The sequence below is a fragment of the Chamaea fasciata genome, unplaced genomic scaffold (assembly GCF_029207755.1).
Source record: "Chamaea fasciata isolate MVZ Bird 193981 ecotype frontalis unplaced genomic scaffold, bChaFas1.0.hap1 SCAF_4, whole genome shotgun sequence".
Classification (NCBI taxonomy): Eukaryota; Metazoa; Chordata; class Aves; order Passeriformes; family Sylviidae; genus Chamaea; species Chamaea fasciata.
Genome location: NW_027094089.1, coordinates 50,820,620 through 50,844,017, shown reverse-complemented (window position 1 = coordinate 50,844,017; position 23,398 = coordinate 50,820,620). Strand labels below are relative to the sequence as shown.

Genomic DNA, 23,398 nt, shown 5'->3' with positions numbered 1-23,398 from the left:
TAGAGAAGAGATTGTAAAAAATAAAACTTAAAAAGCCAACTTTCCCCCAAATACTCTGTCACAAAAAATCCCCCAAACAACCTAAACCAAGACAGAAATAAAAAACCAAAAACTCAAGCTTTTCTTTTAAAGGTAGGTAGTTGAAGAAGATGGATGGAGATGAACTGGGTGTGATACTCTGCCAGAAAATATTTTCAGTTATTTCTTTCATTCATCTAATCTGTAACTTGATGCTCAGTATAAAAAGGTGTTGAATAATCTGACAGTTCTAATAATGCACTACTGATATTTTTACATTATTAAGATAAAAAAGTTATTTGTGTATTTTCTAAATACACTAAAGAAAAACTCTGAATATTTGCATATTTTTTAATCTCTTTGTTAAATTAGGTCCATCTGCCTCTAGACTAGATACGAATACAAAGAGATTACAAATCCATTATGGATCAGTAAAAAGTCTCTAGTGTGGTATCCTGTCATCAATGGGAAGAAAATAACAGGGCAAACATAAGTTTAAACTCTCAGTCCCTAGTAGATATACTTCCAATTCTATTATTTCAGGAAGCTAGTAATACATTTTAGGTAAGTGTATCTTAATGATTTAAAAGAGGGGAAAATAAAAAATCACTTCTCCAAGTCTCCTCCCAGTTTCAGGTGTGGTATGCACTTCATGCATCATAAATGTTTTTCCAGGTCTAATGAAACAGCTGGTTTAAAAGATGGCAAAGAGATCATGTTGAATCAAACACCTTTAAAGAGAGGTAGAATAAAGAGACCAACACCAAATCTAGGAAGAACTGTTGCAAGGCAAAAAAACCAGATAGATGAAAAAGATTCTGAAGAAGAGACAGCTGAAGGTGGAGAAGCAGGAAAATGCCATCAAGATAAAAACAGTGATCCCTGCGTCAAAAGTGTAAGTTTCTGGAGCAGTTGTTTATATATGCTGTTTTGTTGGGTCCTTAGTAAAAGCCTTGGTAACAAAGATCTAGGTACATACCACATAATTTGTAGGGATAGGTTTTGCATGCTTTATTTATTATTTCAGAATAAACTAAATTGTCATAAAATTTCCTCATTTTTGCACTTGGGTTCTGTTTTCCGTGGTATCAGGTTTAACCCCAGTCAGCAATCAAGTACCAGCTCGCTTGCTCACTGCCCCACCAGCAGCAGTGGAGGCAGAACTGGAAGGGTAAAAGCTGGAAAACAGGCTGGATGTAAGTTTTAATGGGGAAATATAAGGTTTAATAGGGAAAGCAGAAGCTACACTCACATGCAGAGCCTGGGCAGAAACTCTTCTACTACTTCCCATGAACAGGTAGGTGTTTAGCCACATCCAGGAAAGCTGGGCTTCATCACATAGAATGGTTACTTGGCAAGACAAAAGCCTTTCCCCCCACTTTATATACTGAGCTGCATGTCAGCAGGACATGGAATATCCCTTTGGTTAGTTGAGGTCACGGGTCCTGATTGTGTCCCCTCCCATCCTTCCATGCTCCCCCAACTTCCTCTCCAGCTTGCCTATATGAAAAGCAGAAAAGGCCTTGGCTCTGTGTAAGCCCTGCTCAACAATAATTAAAACTTCTCTGTATTATGAAACCTGCGTGCAACACAAACCCAAAACACAGCCCCATACTTGACACTGAAAAAGGCTAACTCTACCCTAGTCAAAACCAACATACATGGAAATGGAATATATCTCACTTTGTCGTATTGTGATACCAGATCTGAAAAGAGAAATGCAAAGAAAAAATGTCTCAGAAGATGTTGTAATGAATAAGCAGATGGTACTCAGCTTTCTGACACAGAAAAGCCAATTCTTTATTCACAAAGCTCATATTTATAGGAAATATCAGAAGACACTGCGTTAAACCTATTTGGTCAGCAATACAGCGAAACTCAGTTCGTTGGTCAGTAAGGGCTATTGTATATGTTGTCAAATTTTCTCTCTAGATATATTTACATACTTTCTTCACTGATTCTCATGGAACAGATTCATTGTTTATATAGGTACAAACTTACTTTTCTCTGTAAGAATAGGTTGTTGTGTTCACTCTTAAAATTTTTCTTTATGGGAACTTCCAAGCTACTTCTAGCTTAGCTAGGTCTTTCTTTTATAATACCTCTAATAACAGGAAAATGAACAACTTAAAAGAGAAAATATAAGAAAAATAACTTTTTACTTTTATAGTAGACACTAATATTAGTTGGATGCACAAGAAGCAAGAGAAATTGTAGTGTTTCTGTGGAAAATATTAAAACTTTATTTTCCTTCTGGTCTCCTAGAAGAGAGATTGAGCAAATGTTTCATCTTAACAGAGTGGAACTTATATTTGTTTTAGGATTTAACAGTTCATGAAGACACTCAGCCATCCAGTGTGACATTAGAAGATGTTTCTACAGATTCTGAGATGAACTCAGTATATACAAGACAGTGTTTCCAAGAAAAGTCCTCAGAAGCAGAAAGCTATGAAAGTGAAAAGGAATTGTCAGATGTCTCAAAACAGGTTTCAGATTCCAATACAGGGTAAGGTTATTTCTCTTTAATGGAGAGAAGGGATGGTTCAAAGCTGTCAGTATCTCTAGATATTATACCATTTTACATTCAACTCCAGCATTAAAAACAAGTTTTATTTGAAGACATATTTAATCAAGACAGTACTAGACTTAAACAAAACCCCAAGAGCTTGAAAGCATTAAATTTAAGTGCTGTTGCATGTTAATTTCATCTTTAGACTATTGGCCTAATTTTCTAAAAAATCCACTTTTCTCATGCTCAGTCCCTGTGATTGTCTTCATGTTGATCTCCACGGTGCATCCCAGTGTGCTTCTATAAACCCTTGAGTACAGGGTCTGGTTTCCTATTAAAGTGTCTCTTAAAAAATGGTCAGCCACAGGTATCCTTTAAGTCTGCTGGGTAGCTTTAAACATGATTAGAGGAAGGTATTTGTAAAATATATATATAGTGTTAAAATGTCTCATCTTGTCTTCTGGGTCTCGAGTAGAAGTTGCAGTTAACTTACCTTTGCTTACCTATTCATAAGGTACAGAGGCTTTTGGTGATGATCACTGTGTTGTTATTGGATCTTTTTCATGTCACTGATAGTGTTATTGCTCTGAGAGCTGTATACAAGTATGGCATATTGTCCCATGCCTGTTTGTTGTTGTAGGGAATCTCATCCTCAGAAGGAAGATGAGAAAACTGTTGTATCATCAACTCGGCTCCTAAGGATGGGATTTCGGAGACAGAAGCCAAATTTAAGAACGACTAGTAGAAAGGAAGTTCTGGATGTAAATAGTAAAGGTGCATCACAGAAAGATACCAACAAGGAAGAAAATTTGTGTGATTGTGAATATAGCATCCCTCCTGAGACAGATGTAAGGCTTTTGTTTTTTTTCTTTAGTTATATTTGAGCTTTGGATCTTGTGAAATGAAATTCTGATGATTTAAAAAAACACAAAGTTAACTTTTTGAAACAAAGTTTTCAAAGGCTAAAATTTTCTTCATTAAAACTTGTGTACTTTTCACTTGGTCATATGTAAGGAGAAAAAGATGACTGAATCTCTTGTTACATGTCCAGATGTCTTTCTGACCCAAGGTGGCATTACAGAGTTGACAGGAAAGAAAAAAAAAAAGGTATTAACAGAGGATGGCACAGAAGAAATACAGATTTCAAGCTATTTTGTCTTAAATAAAAAGTGTGTATTTGTCCTGGAAAGACTAGGAAATCATTAGTTAGCAGTTACAGAGAAGTTTTGTAGGAGAGTGCAAAAAGCTGTCTGAGTTTTTCAGAGAGTGCTAAGTAACAAGCTTCATAGAGTCTCCTTTTGGTTTTTCTGGTTATTGTTTTTACTTTTTTCAGACGGCAGGAAAATATGAAGTCTTAAATGCACTAGAATCCTTGGTAAAGGAGAAGTCACTTTGCTCTCAGGAGGTTTCTGAGACCCGAAGTTGTAAGTCCCAAAAAACATTTTCAAGGTCAGAGGATGGTGAACTGGAGTTCTGTCTACCTGAAATTAGCCAAGATGACATTTCTACTACTGTTGCAGGGTAAGGGCTTAGCTACTTTTGATTCTTGACTGTAACAATGAGAGAATTTTACAAGGAAATCAGTGTGCCTGTGGATTGCCATCTGGCAACCATAGTCTGATGAAAATACTGCACAAAATTTCCGTTCTCATAGTTTAGCACTAGTGATACTACAATTTTAGTAGCTTCTGTACTAAGCATGACTTTAATGAGCATTCACTTTATAACTGTTTCATCATCTGAAAGACTGGATTCATTTTATGTAAAATGAAATGCTAGTTTGCTTATCACAGAAACCATGTGAAAATTGCTTTGGTTTTATAGCAACAAGTAGTCAGTAAGTTAATACCTTCAGTGAGTTAGTTAATTCTGTTGAAGTATTCAGAAGACTGATGCTTTGAAATTTTTCTGGAAAAAATTGTCATTTGTAATTTAAACTCAGCTGAATTTAGTTCACAAGATTTCTCTTAAAAACTCAGAGTTTTTTGCATGTAATACTAATCAACCTGTGTTTGTGTTTGTAACATGCATTTGTACTAAGTTTTGGATTATTTTTTCTGTCTTAACTTTGCACTGATGACAAAAACAGCACTCAAGAAGAGCGTCAACAAACACCTCTTCCACATATACAGCTGGCACAGAGTAAGGAATACAAGCCAAACTTGGTAAGAACTTTTGGAAAGAAGGAGTTACAAATACCAGAAAATAAGAGGAAGAAAAAGCCTGAAGCAGAGCAGAAAGATGAGTTTGACAATACTGACGTAGTAAGTCTTAATAAGAGTAAGGCTTTGCCGTCAAAGTTGGTTTGAAGTGCATGTTTACTTTTATGAAGTTATATGAAAACACTGAAGTTGCATTGCCTGAAGCTGAGACAATATATTAAATGAAAAAAAAATACCCAAGCCCTGGTAAGCTGAGCTATTGTAGATATGAAATCGCTGAGGTCTACAACTTGAAGTATTATTTTTTTACAAAGGATCTGCTTTTGATTGGATTGCATGATAGGAAAAAAATACGCACATTTATACAAACTCTAGAATAAAAATGCATAAAAATTAGCTTTTTTCTCATTTCATCTTTCTTGTTTGGATGAATCAAATGTTGAGCAATCTAGTATAATGTCTTGGCAGAGGCAGAGGACAGCTATTTTTATGAAAAAAGGAGTTTTAAAATTTGATAAGCTCTAACTGGGGTCATCACTACAGTAAGTGATGCTCTTCTATTTCATACAAGTAACTGACACTGTGTATCCGCTCAGACACTTCACTAGGGATGGTAAAAGGTGGGGAAATCCTTGAAAGCCGTTTACACTATGATGTGTTCTTTGTAACCATTTTGTGGGTTGCACATGAATCATAGAATGGAAGTCAGGGTATCTGTGTAGAGTGCCCTTAGATTTGGAATACAGCTAAACTTTTCAAGAGTGACTGATGTTTTGGAGTGGTTAAAGCTGGTTTTGTTCTTGAGCCTATGAAAAGTACTTGTGTCCTGCATTCATCTCTCATCTCCCTTCAGTGCCACGGTTCGCTCACCCCTGGCTGAGATAGTTCCTTGGGGTTCAGCTTTGGCTGCTCTAGACCTGTGGCCTGTGAACCATGCACATGTGTCTGCTCTGTACTGGGCAAATATGTAGAACCAGAGCAGGTCTGATGCTCCTCTTTACTAATCAAGCTGTCACAGGCCTGAAGTGGTAAAGGATATGTTTGAGTGGCTTCTTTGTGGAACCATTGTGGGAAATGCAATCATTAAGCTTATTAGGCCCTCTAGATCTTGAGGCTATGTTATTGTGGCGTGGGTGTATCTGTGCTGCCCTCTGCAGTGTCCAGTTTTCTATGGTTTTCCATTGGCTGAATCAACTTGTTTCCCCAGTGCTTCATGTATTAGGGAGTTGATTGAAAACTAAATAAATGAGTGCTTCCCACAATGCTTGGGTGCACATAGTATTTAAGAGCTTAACTCTGGGTATCCCAGGAGTACAAAGACTTCTGTTCCTTTTTTGCATATAAATTGAATTATGATAAGATGATTCTTACCGTCATTCCAATTGGGAAAATAGCATAGTTTCTAGTTTTGTATATAAAATATATGTTTGTTTTAGAAGCTTACATACTTCTATTTTTCTTCATTCTTCTTTTATTGTAAATTAAAGGGTGAAAATGAAGCTGTATTGTGTCAAGAAGATGTATTGAGCAAAGAGGAACAGGAACAGCAAGAGGTTCCTCAGGTGCTCTCTGTCTCTGAAACCTTATTGTCTGAACAAAGCAGGTGAGATTTGAGTTTAGCAAAATTGCATTTGAAAAGCTTTTGCCTGTGCATAATGATAAAACTTTTGCAAATGACGATTCTTCTCTTCCTTGTCTTTTGTCTTCCTACAGTATTTCATTTTCAGTGCCTACAAACAGCTTCTTCCAGTGTTTTTAGAGCACTTTTTAGCTGCACTCCTTGTCTTCGTTTATCTGGTACATACTTGACCTGTATGAGCTCATTGCTCTTCTTGACCAAGTTTTTTTATTACTCAGTCTGTATTTGCTTAAGTAGCAATCACACGTGTAAAATATGTAACATACAAATTTTGCAAAATGTCAGAGACTTAACTTTCATTGATCATCCATGTGCTGTTCTAGTTTACTGCCACTGTTGTCAGAATAAGATCTTAAGTGTGTGTTAGACTGCCAGTACTTTGATGTTGGTATGGTTAGCATCGCAACTTGTTTTTTATGTTAAAAATGCCTTGACAAAGACATTTTGGTATTTCTGCTCCAAAGTTAACCATAAATGAGAAATATATATAAAAATATAATTTTATTGATCTTAAACAAAGCAGTCTGTTAGTCTCTTGTGTAAGTGTTGATTTAAAATTTAAGCGCAGAAGTGCTTTTTTTCTCTCCCAGCCAAAGTCAAGTGTAGTTTTTCTGTTTCTTTTTGTTTTAAATTCAGCAGTACTGAAAAAAATACCTCCAAAGAAGGCAAACTGAGTGCTCTGAAGCCAGGACAATTCATAAGGACTGAGTCTCCAAGAACTGAACCAAACCTAGAAAGAACATACAGCGAAAAAGGATCTCCAGTAGTACAAAATCTTGCTGCCCCAGATGAAGAAGAAATGAATCAAGGAAAGAATCTGCCTGTGGCAGAAGAATCTGAAAGCCCTCTCTCCTCAAAAGTGAGATTTTCTTCATTTATTTCTGACTACACTTTCTGATGCTTGATTCCACACTAGCTGTTTTTAAGGCATCTAAATAAGCTGTTGTAAATGCATTAATTAATTTCAGCCTAGTAAGAATTCTTGTTCAGTATTTGCATGCTATTACAGGGTTTTCCAAAATCCTGTTAGTGACACATTGATAAGACATATAAAGACTTCACTTGAACTTTGACATTTCAGTCGTATTCATGATACATTATTAGTTACTTGCGTGCTGTATTTCTGATGCTGTGTTTCTTCTGAGCTCCTTGGTGGCTTCTCATGAAGGACTAAATTGGTTGCAGTGTCTGTTTTTATTAGCTAAATGCCTTTGTAGCGGAACAAGGAACAGTGATGGTGCCATAAACCACTTGGAAGTTTTCAAATTAAGTTTCATCTCAGATTAACAACTTGATCATAAATTGCACTACTTTATTTTAAAGGTGATATATTTTGTGCCAATATTGTTGTTCTTTTTTTCTCAAATCAAAGGATGACGTGGAGGTGTTGCTTTCGGGAAATCTGGCCAAGAATGACAGTCTAGATGTAAATTCAAGAAGCATGACGTCAGGAACACTTTGTTCTTCTAAAAAATCATCAAATTGCAACAGCAGAAGAGAGCTGGAGGAGTGTCTATCTACAGATGCTGTAGGAAGCATTCAGGATACCACAGAAAGGTAAGGTAACCTGTTGGCAAAGTAAAAAATCTCTCATTTTGTTTTCAGCTGGGGTAGAGTTTATCTTCCCCCTAGTGGCTGGTACATTGCTGCGTTTTGGATTCAATATGAGAATAGCATTGATAACACAGTGGCATTTTAGTTGTCATTCAGCAGTGCTTACCTTGAGTTGAGGACTTTTCAGTGTCTCAGGGTCTGCCAGTGAGCAGGTGCACAAGCAGCTGAGAGGGAGCACAGCCAGGACAGCTGATCTGAGCTGGCCAAAAGGATATTCCATACCATGGAACGTCATGCTCAGTCTATAAACTGGAGGGACCTGGCCAGGGGCTGCTGAACACTGCTTGGGGACAAACTGAGCATCAGTTAGCAAGCAGTGAGCAGTTGTATATCACTTGTTTCCCATGTGTTTTTATTCCTCTCTGTCTGTGTGTCTGCCTCTCCTTTCCATTATTTTATATTTTACTTTGTTTTGGTTATTATACTGTTTTTATCTAAACCCACAAGGTTTACTATTTCTTTCCAATTCTCCTGCTGCCTGGGGTTTGAGGGCTGACTGTCTGACTGCATGGCACTTACTTATCAGTTGGGGTTAAGCCGTGACAGTACTTCAAAAATTTTGTACATTTGTCCGGTTGTTTTTATACAGCACTTGCTTTTGGAAGCACAGGCTCTGAGCTGTACTAGTACTGTTACCTACTGTGCGCTGTGAAAGTCACTAGGTGGCATTCTTAAGAAATATAAGAGTTTTTAACAGAATTAGGTGATTTTTTTCAAGGCTGTTTTACTTTTTAGAAGGTACTTCATGGGTGAGAGTAGAAACAAGTAATCAGGGTTTAGCTGTCCAAATTTCTCACTAATAAATTCCTGGGGTACAATGCACCATGAATGTGGACCAGAGACTGAGCAGTGCCATTTGCACTTCCTTATAATTGAGAAGTGGCAAGAAAACAGCAAGCTCATTTAATGTTTCTGTAGGATATATTCTGAGTCTCTTCAATTTTCTTTTCCAGTAGGAGAACTTCCTACAATGTACACGCGGTATGAGGCAGATGGTGCTACTTATATGGGACAGCTCTGCATTATGTTATAAGCTATCTTTGCTCAGTCTTAGCTTACAAAGAGCAGCCGCAAATCAATGTATTTTACAATTTTGCTGTGTTCTGAAATTAACTTCAGTTTGCATCTTTCTCTGAAACTCTAAAACTGTTTAAAATCTCTTACGTGAATTATGTTGAAATCATGTCCCAGAGTCTTTGTGCTAACAAGACGAGGGTCTTACTTGACAGTCTTCTTGTCTTCTGTGATGGTGGACTTCTGCAGAATCACAGAATAATTGAGGGTGGAAGGGCCTGCTAGAAGTCTTCTGGTCCGACCCCCCAGTCAAGGCACCTGGAGCTCATTGCCCAATACTGTGTCCAGACAGCTTCTGAATCTTGCCAAGGATGGAGACTCCACAGTCTCTCTGGGCAGCCTGTGCAAGTGCTTGGTAACCCTCACAGTGAAACAGGATTTCCTGGTGCTCAGAAGGAGCCTCCTGTCTTGCACTGTTTGCCCATTGTCTCTTGTCCTGTCCCTGGGCACCTCCCGAAAGAGCCTGGCGTGTCCTGTTTGCACCCTCCCCTTGAGTTTTTGTGGAACTGTTGAAGAGATCCTCCCGAGGTTTCTCTCCAGGTTGAACAGTTCCTGCTCCTTCAGCTTTTTGTCACAGGAGAGATGCTTCTACCCCTTTACCATCTGTGTGACCCTTTGTTCCAGTGTGTCCAGGTGTCTCCTACCAGGGAGCCCAGAACTGCTCAGTCCTCCAGGTGTGGCTTCTTCAGTGAAGCTGAACAAGGGGCAAGGATCACCTCCTTCGGCCTGCCAGCAACGCTTCTGCTGCAGCCCAGGTCACCGTGAGCTGTTTGTGCAGCCACAGCACCTTCGTGGTTCATGTTCAACGCGGAGACCACCAGGACAGCCGGGTTCTTTTGTGCAAAGCTGCTTTCCATGTGGGTGGCTTGCAGCACGCGCTGGTGCCTTGGGTTGTTCCTCCCCTGCTGCAGGACTTTGCATCTCCCCTTGCTGAACTTCCTGAGGTTCCCGTCAACCCACTTCTCCAGGTTCCTTTGGAGCCCAGTACAACCGTTGGGTGTCTCTGTCTTTGGGAAGCAATTCCTTCTAGATCTGCCTAACCTGTAAATTTGCATCATTCAGATCATTTGTGGAGATGCTGGACAGTAGTTGATACAGTATTGACGCACGGGGCACACTGTTGGTTGTTGGTCTCTAACTGGTCACTGACTACAAACCTCAGAACCTGACAACTCAGTGTTTAGTGTACTTCCACTCCGTACTTCATCAGCTCCCTTATCATCATGTTAGAAGAGACAGTGTTATAAGCCTTACTGGAGTCCAGGCAGACACCATTTACTGCCCTCCCTTCATTTATCAAGCCAGTCGTTTCATTGGAAGATATTACCAAGTTGATTAAACGTAACTTCTCCATTACGGATCCATGCTGACTACTCCAAGTTAGGTTGTTTTTCATGTGTCTGAAAGAAGTTTCCAGCTTTAGTTGCTCCAACAGTTTCCCAGGGACTGTGATGAGGCTGACTAAACTGTATTTTTCTATATCACTCTTACTCCCTTTTTGTCAAGTCTTGAGTTTGGAAGGCCAGGATTTCTGTCTTACTGATCTGAATGTGTTTAAACAGATGTAAGAATTGTATCCTTTTGGAAAGCAGTAGAACCTTGAGCACTGCAATTGGTGAATATAATGTTCCCATGGCTTCTTAATTTTGGAGACCTCTGTTGGTATAACTGACTCTTTCCAGTCACTCTGACTTCATGTTGTTTTCCTTCCAAAAATCTTTCCCAAAAGTAATCAGGAATGTCCACTGCTGCAGATGAATTAGCTCCTTTATGCAGTGTTTTTTTTTTTTTTTTTTCTTGCTTTATGTTTTTTTTTTACATGTAGCCAACAAAGCAAATAAAAATTCAAAACACAGATTAATTTCTAGTTAGAAGTACTAAATATCTGATAGTAAACCAGGCTTATACAGTGTACTCTGTAGTTCTTCAGAGGTAAAAGTTGAAACATATTTTTGTAGGTCAAATGATAAATTAAATTCTGGAGAAGAAAGTGAACAGAGAGCAAGGGAACCCCATTGGAACCCAAGGCCAGACCTAATGAGACTTACTAGGAAAAGAGATTATCCTGAAGAGTGTGAAAACAGAGAAGAAGACACCACTGAGAGAAATGAAGAAGAGTTTTTGGTGTTACTAAAAACAGGTGTATCAGGGGTAAGTGCTGATCATGTATTTTGAGCCAGTTATACCTCAGTCCTGTTGCCCAAGTTCTTAGAAAGCTGGCACAGAAATCCAGTATATGGTTGGAAAGGTTAATGTGATTATTTGATTTTTTTAAAAAATTCACTATTGGAAACTATGCTGAATAAATGGACTTAGATTTAAAAACTGTGGAAATAACTTAATATACACTGTTGTCTTAAGTTCTGTGGTTTCTATGATGAGAAATTTGAATTATAATAAATACATGCTAACATAGTTAAAAAAGAATTTACTGTTTGTTATTCATTGAACAACAGAAAATAAGACAGCTAGTTAACTTCAGATACTACCTAAAATCTGTGTTAATATACTTAGAAATTAAAATGATAATGAACAAAGTTCAGACCTTCTTAAATTTGCTCAGTAGGCCTAACTTAGTCCAGTCTACTTCCATCTGTGTCTGATGCTGTGATAACTGAGTCAAGTTTATCTGGTGTTCCCTATTTTCTATATGGATGACTAAAACCTTCTAGTTAAAATATTATTTTAGCCAAGTATGCATAGTTGACAGAACTGTGGTTGCTGATATTTGTCTGTATATATGTTTAATAAAATTTAAATGCTTTTATATAAAATATGATAGTTTTTTCTTGTTCCCAAGGTAGAAAAAAAAATTCGTTCCTGCAAATTTTCTTTAAATTAATAGGTAATTTTAGAAAATTATTCATCCTTCAGCTTCTAAAGAGTTGTTGGTCTTGATAAATTGAGCATGGTGTTGTTCTGTTAACTACCAGCAGCATTGGGAATTCAACCATCACAAATAATAGCAGTTAATGAGACCTCTGCTATAGAGCCCAAAGTTAAAGACAGTGAGGAAGAATGTGCTAAGTTATCAGAGATGACAGCTGGGCATGTTCTCAAGATCCTCAAATGAAGTTCTTTAAGTCACCAAAACCAGTTACAAATGTTTGGCACTCATTTTGGTAATAATTATCTCCTCTGTTCAGCAAAACTCCAGTAATACAGTGGAAGCTAGATCCTTCTCAGAAGCTATAAGGAAATACAATTTTGCAGAGAATGTTGAAGAAACATCTTGTAAGAGAATCAGACAGGACATTACACTCCAGTCTTCAGGTATAACATCAGAGAGTCAAGTAGAACAAGATAATGATTCTCAGCTTTCTACCTCACAGGAAAAGCATTCAGGCAATCTCACAAGGTAAAACAACTGTTCTGCTTTGTAAACCAAGCTCAGTTGATTGATAATTATTGGCTGTAGTTCTGCCATATGTTATGTGAGTGCATGTAGCATGTCAGTTTTTGTGTCTTAAATCTGAACTTAGCAGATGTGTGCAGATACTCCTTTGTCTCTTACTCTGCCTGTATTCTCATAAAATGAGCACAGCTAGCACTCTCACCAATTCATCCCATGGTTTCAACAGAAATTCCTGATTTTATAGAGGAGGACTTGAGAGTACTCATATTTGGGGGCACAGGGAAGAGGGAACCTAAAGAGAAGCTTTGTGCTAGAAGTGCCCTCTGCTGCTATTTGCTTCCACTCCCCACCAGTTTACCAAGGAGGATGTTTTGGGGGGAAGTTTGTTATTACTTTTGATAGTCAAAGTGGTTGTGCCCATGATTTTGAGGAAGAAAACTGTAGGTAACTTATTATTGAAGAGAATGCTGTCTGAGAAACCAAAGCAGATAAGTAGTTATCAACTAACACCTTTAGTTTATAAACAGTAGTCTGATCAATTAAGTATCATAGTTTGGGGCTTCTAGCGTAGCTTTAGCAAAAGACAACTGAAGTGTTCCCATGGCTTACAAAGTATGTGACTTCCACATCCCTCAAAATTAAAATGACTTCATTCTTTTCTAATCAAAGAATTGTGTATCTTGCAAGTTTAATTGTGAAGATTTCTAGCATTTTGAAACTGCTGAATACATATTTGCAGTCAGTACCTTATGTACATAGGAAGAAATTAAATTTCTGCTTAAATGCTTATTTGTTCCAATTAAGTAAATAGTTTGCATTGTTGGTCACAATGATAACTTTTTTTTTAATTGAGGTCATTTTGATTTGTAGTATCCCTCTCTTTGGAAGGTCTTGGATTTCATTGTTTTTGTTCTCTACTTTAGAAGGCAGTTCAAAAGATCATCAAAACAGACAGCACTGCCAGAACATGTGTTGGAGCCAAAAACTGCTACTTCTTCTGCCTCTGAATGTGAGGCTGATTGCAGTGAGAAGGGGAGTCAAAGGCAAGAAGCTAAACTGAGAGTTAACAGAGAAAAAAGTTTGAAAACTATACAGGGAAGAAAATCTGGGAAGGAACCCAGAAGTTCAAAGATAACCTTTGTCACCCTTCGGGCTTCTCAAGAGGAGGAGGACGAGGAGCCAGATGACTTTGAGCTTGATGATGAAGAAGAATGCTTTGCATCAGAGGAAGTAAACAAGGCTCCAGTGTTCGTTCCTATAGGTCTTCGATCTCCAAAACCAATTCCTGTGCAGATACAGGAAACCGTGGAGGAGGTATTGTGTAGCTGGGTTCTGCATATGCAATTTTGTTCTGTCTGTTTTAAAAATATTTTATTCCAATTGTATCTATGAGTATTTGGGTTTTATCTGAGTTCAAGTTAAGAATGATGTTGAGAGTAGTAGGGATGTTGCTTGGCACATACACTTGGTTTTGAACTTGATACTGTGTCAGCCCAAGATCCAGTGATGTAGTTATGTTTACAGACTGTATGTAGGTCTGCAGGGTACTCACCAGTTTGCTTATTGGGATTAAATATAGGCCCAGACTCGATGCTCATCCATGTGTTTTGAGGCTCAAGATGGATCAAATGGAGCACTTTAATTTCATATTTGAATGTTAGGAAATGAGGGTGTGAGGAAAATGTTTCTGTATGTCATGTCCCCCTTGCCAAGAAACTTAACTGTCAGGTAGGCTGACCTGACCAGCAGCCAGACACACACATCTGCTTGCTCATTCTCTTTTCCTGTGGGACAAGGAGAGATTAGAAGGAAGGCAAGATTTCTCTATTGATATAAAGACAGTTACATACGTTAAGGAAAATCTGTGTGTAAATGAAAAGCAAAATAAGGAATTTGTTTGCTGCTTTCTATTGTTAGGTTACTTCCTGGAAATCAGGGTCTCAGTCTGTGTAAGAGTAACTTTGGAAGAAAAATGCCCTAACCACAAATGGCTTCCTCCCTCCTTTCCCTGAGCTTTTATTGCTGAACGTGTCATCATATGGTAGTGAATTCTCCTTTGATCAGTTTGGGTCAGCTGTCCTAGCTTTGTGCTCTCCTGACCTCTTGCTTACCCCTGGCCTCCTTGCTGGGTAAAAGAATAGGAAAAAAAGCTTTGACATTTTGCAGGAATAGCAAAAACACTGGTGTGTTACCAACACTGTTGTAGTTATAAATCCAAGAGACAGCACTGTGTGGGTTGGTATGAAGAAAGTTAACTTCATGCCAGCCATGCCCAGTACAATCTTCACCCTTTATTTCATACCATTTGTATCATGTCAAGGTCTTATACCATCCAGTACAAGACATTTTTCTGTTTTTTCTCTGTCATCGCTACTTTCCATTTACTTCAATGCTTTTTGCTTTCTACTGCTTTTTTGCTTACTAGTACTGCTAGTCCTCTTCCTCTCTTTGCCCACTGAAATCTTGCTTTTTATTGTCTCCTGAATTAATCTCACTGTTTCTTTCTCCGGGTGAAACAGCAGAGTAATTTATAACTCAGTCAAAATACCAAGGGATCTCTAGAACAATAATGGGCGGCAAAGTTGCTGCATGGAAACTTTTGCTAAATCCCTGATTTCAGTGATGTGGAATACATATTATGTGTGGGCGTTACAATCAAGTTGCCTAGTTTAATACTTAGGAGAAATGAGTTCTAGTGAGGGATGCGCTTAGGTACCTGAGAACCCAGCTGTTATAAAATTTAAAATAGGTGAGTCGTAAGTCTGTAAAGTGCAAAAGCCTTTGAGAGCAGCCCAGACTGAGCAGTGTTTTCCGTGAGAACTTCCCTGGAAATATCATAAACTTTCTGTCAAATTTCAAGTCCTCATTTCTGAAAATGACAAATGTTTGCAGTTCTCAGTGAAAGTACAGTGCTGAAGAAGATAAAAAAATAGGTAAAATGGTGAGTGGGTGTGTTTCTGTGTCTCCGTGTCTGTTCCCTATCTTGCTTTGGAAATAAGTCTGAACTGTTTTTCCATCCTGAAGACTTTGAGGTAAACCGTCACTATAAAAGATCTCAGCTGCATAACTTAGTTTGGTGGAGAAATGAGTGACTAGAAACAAGGCTGTAGGTTGTCTCATGCTTTCACTTAGCTACAGGTAGCAGTACCTGTTTTTCTTTCTGTTGATACCACTGCTTCCTTCTCAAATCAGAATGTAGGATTTTCACGAAGAATCCCTCTAGATGCTGAACATCTGTTAAATATATGAGGTTTATAAAAAATTGCACTTGACAAATTTTCTTTTGCATCTGAACTAAAATACCTGTATAATTACTTCTACAGCTCGAGATATCTGTAGATATCCCAGATGTGCAGGTGGCTGCTGATGCTGAAAGTCTTTCTTGTGCTTCTATCCAACCAGTCGTACAGAGGCAAGAAAAAGTAAGCACCTCAACAGCTGTAAGAATGTTTTTTGTTTGTTTTCATTGGTCATACAAAGCTATTTCAGCAGTCTTTTGTTGTCATATGTGAACGTAACTGTAGCTTATTAGACTGCTACCTCTCCCACACAGATGTGAGGCACACTATGTTAGTAAATATTGTTAGCCTTAAAACCGGGGTAACTTGTGGGCACAGAATTTACATGTAAGCATTATATAAAAATTATAGAGTAATTTTATATAGAACTTTGATACTGTTTTTCTTTGTATTCAAGGAAGCAGCCATACATGAGAATCCAGATGTGGACAAAGGTAGATATGAAATGTATTTCTGGATACTGGTATATACATTTCCCCCTTTCTTAAAATATGCTTCCAAAGGTGTGACACCATCTTGGCTGACAGGCTCAGCTGTGTCCTGCAGTTTGTCAGCTGGAGCTGGCTGTGTCCAAGGCAGGCCCCTGCTGCCAACACCTTGCCACTGTATCCAATACACCATTAAAGGCAGTCATGTTGCTGCTTAGTGTTTTAACAATAGTTTGAACTTGGTGGATGAGAATGGTTGCTTGTTTACAAGTATTTTTATCCATAAATAAGGTCAATTTAAAAAATGAATACTTTATTGGTGGTAGTGTCAAATACTTTTTGAATATGGGTAAGTGGATTTCTGGTTAATGTGCTTGTGACTTCTAATATGTGTGAACAACTTCACAGGAATTAACGATGGAAGCACTGAAGCTGCTATGACTTTACTTGCAATGGGTGATCCAAATTTTCAGTTAAAAACAAGCACTGAAGGTATGATCTGATTTATGGAACAAAGCCTTGCTCTCGTGCTTTCTGGGTCCGCCTAAGGAGGGATGGAGCAGTGACTGCAGAGCTCTTCCACATGCTGCTGCATAGCAGGAAGTCAAGAATCTTATGCTTTTAGTCCTGTTGGATGATAACACATAGTGAGTTAAAGCAATGCAGGTTGGCTGGAAAGAGGCAGGCACCTTAGTGAATACTGCGAAGTCTCCATCACTGCTAGAAAGTTGTTTCTGTGATCTGTTTTAGGAAGCATATGTTTGAATTGATCTGGGCACATAAACTGGATGAAAGAAAGAGATCAAGCTTAAATGACTGTAGCTTTCAGTGATCTTTTCAGACCTTTAATATGAAGCACAGCCGTTCCATTCAATTTAACTACAACCTGAAATTACCTGGATTTTTTATAGATTTTGTGTAGTATTTATTATCTGCTTTCATTCGCTGAATGTTAGTTTTTGTGTTCTTACTACAAAAAGTGTTCTCTTAGGATTGTATTTATCTGGGATTTGAAGTGTATAGCTTTATATACATGCCAAACCTGAGTGTTTTAAATGAAGTTTTCCCATTCTGTTTATTGCTATAACCAGAACAGACACATATGTCACCTGCTCAGGATGACTTGGAGACAGCTGATAGCCATGTAATTCACACCTACTCCAAAGAAAATAGAACTTCTAGTCAGTATTTGCTTGCTTCACACACTTCTATCAAGGAATTGCTGCCTTCTGAGGATGGAAACAAGATGAATGTAGAGCATCAAATCACTGGCACAAGAATAGGTGTAGAAGAATATCCAGAGATGGATGCTCCTGATACCAGGTTAAATTACTACTTCATTTTCATTAGTGAGAGAGACCCTCTGACACTGCTTACTTTTGCTAGGTTCTTTCTGACATTTTTATTGATTTGCAAGCATTCTTGTTTTAGTTAAGGTTTCTCAGTTTACGTAATTTAGTATGTAATCTGCAAAAACTCCTCTCATCTCTTTCTTACTACTTTCATGAAGTGTTTGTATGAAATTTTGAGTATCTACAACTAGTTTTTCTCTCAAGAAATAAGGTTTACCAGGAGAAGGGGGGAGAAAAAAATGCTAACTAATGATATACTGGATCACTGTTAATTATCAAGCTCTTTTTTGCAAAGTTCTCTGCAACTAATCAGACCAAAGCAAATTGCTTAAATGTCACTGCTGCTGTGGGGTGTAGATCAAAGATTTAGAGCAAAGGGATGGCAAGAAACCAGTTGATCTTCCATCATTATGGTGTTTAGTGATTGATCTTTTATAATTTTGCATTTGTGAATTACAGGACAGCTTATTGGGACACTTTTCCAGAGAAACATCTGCTGGTGATCATGTATTACTTGAAAGACCTTTTAACTTGTTGATTGCTTGAACAAACGATGAGATTATACTCTCTGAAAAATCAAAATCCAAGATAATCTATTTTGCATCCATTAAATTATATTATTAAACCAGGACTTACTGCCATTTCATGTGTATTAGATATTCTCCTGTTATTCAAACATTTCAAATTTTAAAAAAATTCCTTTACATTAGAAACCTACCTAGGTTACAGTATACCTGTCTGTTTGAAGTCACAAATGATTTTTATGGTTTTTTATCCTGCCAGGTAGTTTTCTGTCTTCTCTGCCAGTCACACCTGCATTTCAGGTCTTCATTGTCTGATCTAACCCATATTTCTCATATCTTCTCGTCACTAACTGTTAAAAATCAAGGACTCTATTGAAAACATTTTTCCTTTTATTTGCAGTAGTAGCTCTCTCACTGTGGTGAACAGTATGAGACTGACAGGAGGCGGACACCTGGAGCCTGAGCCAACCTCTGGAATATCAAGGTCCAATGAAAACTTAATGCAGGAGATACTTAACGCAAATTTACTTGTGGAACAACTAGACCAAATTCAAACTGGTAAGCCTGTTTCTTATCCTAGGGCTCTAAAATGGTTATTTGGTAGATTCACATCTATTCGTTAAATCAAACAAAGCTGAAAGTCTTCACTTTCTATTCATGTTCACAGATGATACATCGCCGTTGTGACGTAGGGTACCCATTTGTGATATAATTTTATAATAAGTATTCCTGTCAGCATAAAAACAAATGAAATTTGAAGAGCATTTTTTTCCTGCAGGTATTAAATTACCTGGAAAGCACTTAAATTACTGGACTGTCAATTACAGAAATACAGTCTAATATAATGTATTTTTTTTCTATTATTACTGTCTTTTCCTTCCATTAAAAGTAGAAGAAGAGATAGAAAGAAGTGGTTTTCTATTCTTAAAGCAGTTGCAGAAAAGGTAGTCTTCAAACTCTTAATTGTCTTCATACCACTGGCAAAATAGGAAAGGCAAGATGAGATACATGTATGTGCCTTAATTATACAAGACACAAGTATACATGCGCACATTCATGTGTATTTGTCTATATAAACATACTACAAAACTTTAATACATACAAGATCATATGTGAAAGGAAATACAAATATGTATATACACCCACAGACTGAAAAGATAGTATTTTAATTTTTATTCTGATAAAACTAAGATCCTTCAACCCTGGGTGGTAATGCAGAAATACAGAAGGTGGATCCACAACCAGTCAGACCAGCTACAGTTGATTCTTCAGTTCTTCATGACTTTGCAACTGGAAGTATGGAACTTACCAAGCAAGTAGACAAAACTGAGAGGTAGGAAGACTCATAATTTAATACTGACTTCATTTCTACTGTGTCTTAAAATATGCAGCTGAAGTTCAGGTGTGGTATGCAACTGTAATGGAAACTGTGTGCTCACAGATGCTGTATATGTTTACACAGATAGTGTACAGTTTAGACTTCAGGTTTGCTCCCTTGCATATCATGCTACAGCTTTTGAAGATGGAACATTAACTTTTGTTTGCTATTTCAGAACTCACTAATTACCTTGCTGCTTAACTGTCTTTCATGACAGTCCAAGGAAATGCTAACAGTTGATTCATTTAGAAATGTTAATCAGCTTAAAAGGCTTCCTGCTTGGTTGTACTTTCAGTAGGAATGTCTCCATTAGTGGAGTTACAGAGGCCTTTCCCTGAAATTCTTCATGTAGATTTGTTCAAAGGTTATGCATTCTTGTTTAGTACAATGATGTAGTTTTTAAACAGGTGTTTTTGTTTCCCAGTAATTACATACTGTTCATATTAAATACATTGTAACATGGAATTTCGTGTTTGCACAGGGCATCTTCATTTGGTTTCAAATTAACTAGGTATGTACCTTGCAGAACAGAAAAGCAGATCAGAGATCCTTGTGGAAATTCAGGAGATTTAAGACATCTAAGTGCATCACCAAAACCTGAAATATCACACCTTGGACTAGAAGACTGCCCAAGTCCAAGTTATGTGGATGAACTGTCTGAGCAAAGTCCTTATCCTCTTGAGCACCATATAGGTACAGTCAACTTTACTCAGGTAAATAACAAGAACTTAATTGCAGAAGTGTCCAGATTTTGAAATTCTGTAAAGAAAGAGGTTTTCAGTGCAAACGTACCCACCAGTTCTAAAGGCCTGGTACTTCAGCTGGTAAATGCAACTTGCTTTTTCTCAAGTGCATATCCAAACAATATTTCAGACAAACTTAATCTTTGCAAACTCTGTTTAGAACATTTCAGTAATAAGTGATACACATTAGCAAAATTGAGAGAAATATTTAAGTAGTCTTGATGGAAGAAGTTACTGAGAATTTGTGTATCCATTCACTGGACACTTTCTGTTTTGTTTGTTTATATTAAAATGAAGTTAAAATGTTACTGCTTGGATGGAGAATGTTCACTGTCACTTCCTTTGTTTTGTTTAAAACAAACTGCATCCTTTGTTATGGTCTTTCTCATTTATTAAAAAAACAGTTAAGAGCTTTGCATGCATATTATTGTATGACACATATTTTGCATATTTTTACATATATCTATATAATCTATATCATCATCTATGTTGTCATGGACAAACAATATGTCTTTTACATCCATTTCTCTGCAGTGGTTTGTGTGTCTGTGTTTTAGCATAAATGGGAGTTACCTTATTTGTTCATAAGAGAGAGGTTCATTTGCAGTTTCTTCAGGGTTTTTAGTGTTAAGTCAGTGAGCACATAGTTACAGCGGAACTGCTGATGCATAGAAGCTTGTTTCCTGAGTGCAGCAGGTTGCTGTGTCAAGGCTGATTTCATATTAGGACAACATGCAAGAATGATGTTGCTCTTACAGGTCTGGCAGAGAGTATGAAGAAAGGCAGCTTGCAGTAGATTATTCCTGGTTTTAACAAAGGGACAAGCCATAGAAGGGACAGGATAGGTGAACTGTAGAGCTTGGTGTTTTTCTTTGGCACTCAGTGGTTTGTTAAGAGTTGTAGGAATCTGCTTTCTTAGTGCCACTGAACAATTTATCATGTGAGTCATCTCTGACAGAGCTGTGCTGCAGGAAGTATAAATTTATTTTGACAAACCATAAATACAGACAAACTGCATATAAATTTTATATTTCCCCAGTGTTTCTTGTCCTTGTTTGGCTAATACTCTTCAGCCTAGAACAGCTAGAAGTGAAAACTAACAAATGAAATAATGATGATGTGATTGGATTTTTTGGCTCTTCAGCATTTGACATGCTTTGTTTCTTCCTGTTTCCTAGAGTAATTTCCCAGATTTATTAAGTTGTTTTATTTCAACTGTGTTGTTTCTAGAATGAAGCTTGTAATCAGGATGCTCAGCAACATTGCGTAAGCAGCACAGAAGAAACATCAGGTATAATGTGCTAATATTCAAAGTTTGCAAAAGCCCACATTTGTGTATCTTGCAGTTACTAAAAGCTGAATTAAAACCCTAAAATTTTCATTTAAAAGAAACCAAAAATTTTCATTGACATGATTAATAAATCTATTCCACTAACACAAATAATGATCCACAGCATAGTGACATTCCCCTCCCTAGCCTCCTGTCTTTACATTTCATTAACAGAAGTTAGACTTGGGAACTATTTGAATAGCCCTTCATTAAGTTTAAGTATCAGTGGATGGGAAACTTGTTCTCTTTGCCCTGTTGTGAGCTCCTGCTGCTTACCTTGTGATAGGTATAGCAGTTTTTAGAGCCCTTTATGCACCTCTGAGTCACCCTTCAAAAACTGAACACCACAAAGGGAGAGAAACTGTGTAGTTTTCCACTGGTTTAGTGAGCTGTAGTTGCTCATGACGTTATCGAGTGAATGCTGTTGTCAAAGTTGTGTGAGTAGGAAGGCTGTACTGTGTGGAGCAGGAGGAAAGGAAGAAGAGAAGTCTAAGACAATCAAACTTCCTTCTTTAGCTGCACTGAGTTGGGAGATTAATGCCTGTCTGATCACGTGTGATGAAAGTTAATATCATGATGAAGGTGGTGTCTGGTCTTCCCTATTGCAATGGTTGGTTTGGAACCACTGCTTGTCTAATATATGGGATAGTCAAAGTGATAGAAGCCCAGAATACTTTACATGGAAACTGCAGTCCAAACCTGTAATTCATGAGCTTGTGCAAAAGATTGGGCTAATACTTCTTCTTAGACATCTGTTGCTATGCTCTGTTACTGCAAGAATCTTGGGATGAAGCATCTTAAACCATGTTTAATTAGATGAAGAATCCAAGAAAGTTGAGGTTGGAATAAAAGCTTTACATCATTGACAGCTGTCTTAAATAATGGAATACCATTGTTGTTTTCATTTGTGAAAACTTTACAAATGCTTGTTCCTTAAATTCTAACAGAGGGCAGCTGGCAGTTATCTATTAATATCTGTTTCTTGATTAAATTATCTATATTTTTCATCAATTAAATTCAGGACTATGCTTCCCAAATCCTAATCTGCAGTGAGGGGGAAAATCCTGTGCTTACCTTCAAAACAGCAGACATCTGCCATTTTAAAAAGTAACTCTTAATACCTGACAGTTGCAATTAAAGACAGAGGGCCATTTGACTACTATGACGTGTTTAATTAAACCACAAATTGCTCTTTAAAGCTAGAACACCCATTTAAAATCATCATTACTAGACATTTTTAATATTCCTCATCTTGAATGGTAATCAGGATTTCTCTGCAGTGAATAAGCACCGAGGAGATGATGATGTGTACCTCATCTCAAAAGACAGGAAGCTTATTGTCTCAGGAATATGCCCAATGCCTTTTTCCATGGAGAAATGAGTGCCTAAAATTTCAGTACTCCATGCAGGGAGGACGTGAAGAGAACAGTATCATTTCGTATTTGATTAATAGTCTTTTGTTATTTATTTCCCTGAAAAAATTATAATAGTGAATGATGATCGTAGATGTGCAGAGGAAGAACAGACATTCATTTTAACATTGGTGGAAATCCCAGCTGACTCAAAAGCGTTTGATGCATCTGCTATGGTGGAACAAACTTCAGAACCAGTACTACCAGCTCCAATACTTATCAGCTCAGTAAATGCAAGTGAAACAACTGTGACTGAAGTGGAGAGGTAAATGGCTTTATTTTTTATCAAAGTGGAGCACTTTTTGTGTACCTGGATTGTTCTCTGAATGTGCAGTACAGATTAGAGCTTCTTAAAAGAAGAAATGCAAGAGGAAGGAATTTTGACGAACTGGTTTGAGAATTAGAAAGTATAAAGGACTCTAATCCAATTTGAGGAAGATTCTGTAGGTGTTTCAAATTAAGTGTTTCAGTTAGCTGGGGTTTTAGTGTCACCTTAATTCTCATTTACCCTTTAGAGTAAGTCTTCCTTTTTAGCAGAAGTCATTTATCCAGCTTGAGCCT

At 37.6% G+C, this 23,398-nt stretch overlaps 1 protein-coding gene across 5 annotated transcripts in view; it reads left to right on the top strand.

The window, feature by feature from the left end:
- The window catches only part of BDP1 (B double prime 1, subunit of RNA polymerase III transcription initiation factor IIIB), a 51,296-nt gene that overhangs the window by 20,200 nt on the left and 7,698 nt on the right, over positions 1 to 23,398 (top strand). Inside the window, exons 18-37 of one of the 5 annotated variants that reach the window (XM_066181519.1) lie at positions 694 to 913; positions 2,340 to 2,524; positions 3,168 to 3,375; positions 3,861 to 4,048; positions 4,617 to 4,692; positions 6,177 to 6,292; positions 6,965 to 7,187; positions 7,701 to 7,885; positions 10,975 to 11,167; positions 12,163 to 12,374; positions 13,295 to 13,685; positions 15,695 to 15,793; positions 16,068 to 16,104; positions 16,507 to 16,590; positions 17,190 to 17,421; positions 18,375 to 18,532; positions 19,166 to 19,307; positions 19,834 to 20,065; positions 21,326 to 21,386; positions 22,916 to 23,102. In XM_066181519.1, coding sequence (XP_066037616.1) covers positions 694 to 913; positions 2,340 to 2,524; positions 3,168 to 3,375; positions 3,861 to 4,048; positions 4,617 to 4,692; positions 6,177 to 6,292; positions 6,965 to 7,187; positions 7,701 to 7,885; positions 10,975 to 11,167; positions 12,163 to 12,374; positions 13,295 to 13,685; positions 15,695 to 15,793; positions 16,068 to 16,104; positions 16,507 to 16,590; positions 17,190 to 17,421; positions 18,375 to 18,532; positions 19,166 to 19,307; positions 19,834 to 20,065; positions 21,326 to 21,386; positions 22,916 to 23,102 — 3,429 coding nt within the window. Of the gene's footprint in view, positions 1 to 693; positions 914 to 2,339; positions 2,525 to 3,167; positions 3,376 to 3,860; positions 4,049 to 4,616; positions 4,792 to 6,176; positions 6,293 to 6,964; positions 7,188 to 7,700; positions 7,886 to 10,974; positions 11,168 to 12,162; positions 12,375 to 13,294; positions 13,686 to 15,694; positions 15,794 to 16,067; positions 16,105 to 16,506; positions 16,591 to 17,189; positions 17,422 to 18,374; positions 18,533 to 19,165; positions 19,308 to 19,833; positions 20,066 to 21,325; positions 21,387 to 22,915; positions 23,103 to 23,398 lie in introns of all 5 variants that reach the window. The other 4 variants (XM_066181518.1, XM_066181516.1, XM_066181517.1 and 1 more) reach the window with 4 other exon arrangements.